The 2,068-nt window shown below is 44.7% G+C and overlaps 1 protein-coding gene across 1 annotated transcript; it reads right to left on the reverse strand.

Annotated features, from left to right (window-relative positions):
• Positions 1-1,011: 1,011 nt before the first annotated feature.
• H310_03463 (hypothetical protein) lies at positions 1,012-1,281 on the reverse strand (the record flags this gene model as incomplete). Its single annotated transcript, XM_008867334.1, has 2 exons — positions 1,012-1,098; positions 1,210-1,281. The coding sequence occupies 2 exons, from the start codon at positions 1,279-1,281 to the stop codon at positions 1,012-1,014; spliced, it is 159 nt and encodes a 52-aa protein (XP_008865556.1).
• Between the last annotated feature and the right edge of the window lie 787 nt (positions 1,282-2,068).

Here is a 2,068-nt window from a genome sequence, read left to right on the forward strand (position 1 = left end):
ATCGAGGGGGCCGAGATTAGGGTTAGTTGACATTATTGTATTTCAAAGGTAGAGTTTGAAATAAAATTGGTAGGAAAACTGGGTATTATTTTACAATGCAAATATTACATTTGAAAGTTGTTCCGTATCACTGTCACTTTGTCCAGAAGACGATTCCGACGAGGAGGAATCAAAATTGTCCACTTCATACATGGTAACGAGCAAATCATACAGGTTTAACTTCTCACAATGATGACACAGTTCAAAATCATTGTAGGCGGCAGGTAATGTCATCATATTCGTCGTCGCTGATGGTGGCCATGCCGAACTTCGTGAATGGACGACACTGGCACCACAGTATTATTCTAAAGAGGTAAGGCTTTCACAGGTCGAATTAATTAAAATATTACCCCTCGAAACTTATTAATGTATAGAGGTTATTGGTTTTTGTTGCGAAATTAGGATAAATTGCTCTACTTTCCGCAAAATATTTCAAAGGTTATGCATTTTCAAGTTTTGCATTCATTAAACAACTTTTAGATGCCACTGAGCTCTGTCCACATACAAAATTTCAGAGGAAACACTTCTATGGTTATATAGATATGAATGAAAGTCCCCTCGATGCCTTCGCGGACTGTAAGCTGAAATTCGGCTGATCACTGAGAACCGACGTTAAGTTGAATTCCTTGTGAGAGCATTCTGGAAAATTCTGTTTCAAACTTCCCTGTGAAAAATGTTCTGCTGCAAAGAATATTACTTTTCAGACTACTACAGTATTTGCAGAATGGACACCACGACGACCATCATGGCCATGCTTGGGCTGATGGCTCACCTATCCACCGAAACATCCAATGCGATTGCCACCCCAAAGTACCGTTGGCCGTCTTCTCTTCTTGACAGATCGCTTGTGGTCTTGCGAGGTATTCATCTAGAACGTGAGATAAATTTGTTCTCAGCAAAACATGGCATACATTAATTACATGTCCAATATGCATGTCTTACCAGGTCCACGATGTCCTGCATCAATTGTTCTCACTCATTGTACTCTTCCTCTGTGCTTGATGCACGGAGGGAGTTCAGTTTGTCCTCCTTGAATGCGACGATCAAATCGTCGAACCGCTTACGACAGGAAACAGCAGTCAAAGTGTCGCCATGTGTGATTCACAAGTTTGCAGCAACCTCTTCCCAACGTGCTCCATTAGGAGCATCGAACGGCTGAATGTTTATTACCTCTTTTAAGACGTCGACGTTGGAAGCTGTCTTGAACCGGAATGCCACCTTTCGCTTGGAGCTGTCGTTCATGGCACTACCCGCTCACAAGGAAAAGCAACAGTTTTCACTGTGTGCCAATCTCACAGTGAATTTCCTCCATCAATTTTTCCGGCAATTCCGGATACATAGTCTCACAATGAATTCTCACTAGGAATTCAACTTAGCAAAATTAGACGAATTCACTTTTTGGATTTGTCATTGAGGTCACCATTGTGACCTCGGTCGTCGTCGGTTGAGAACACCGGCGACATGGAGACAAGTTGCTGACGAGTCCCTGAGTGCCTCGTGCTGAGCAACTCCGTGCAGCCAGCTCGTTAAGTGTTGCTCGACGGCGGATTCGAGGGGCATTCTGCACGAGGTACAATAGCTCTCTAGGTTGGAAGGCCACAATGGTCACGGCATCAATTAGCCTCCTCAAAGACGATCTTTGAGGTCGGAGTTCCTATTGCTTCGACCTTGCCAGCAATTGTAGCCAACTTGAGATATATGCGTCGACAAACGTCCAGGTGGTTCTCAACGACGTTAAGTTTGACTGTACCCTGGTCAAGCTCATCCTTATCGACGACAAATGTGACGTATGCTATCCGTTTGAAAAGCCCCGCCGTATTGCGGCATGGCCAAGGATGGCACGCCCCCTGAGCAAAGTGTCGACATCAACGTCACCGCATCAGTGCAAACGGCGTCGTACAATATCGGGAATCGTCGACATCACAGCTATTGACTGTCACGACTGACAGTGGTCGACATGATCGATGAGCCGACGGATAATTCTATTATTTGCTGGAGTGCAAAACTGCTGGCCACAAAGCATATGGTC

The sequence above is a fragment of the Aphanomyces invadans genome (assembly GCF_000520115.1).
Source record: "Aphanomyces invadans strain NJM9701 unplaced genomic scaffold supercont1.5, whole genome shotgun sequence".
NCBI classification, from domain to species: domain Eukaryota; phylum Oomycota; class Saprolegniomycetes; order Saprolegniales; family Verrucalvaceae; genus Aphanomyces; species Aphanomyces invadans.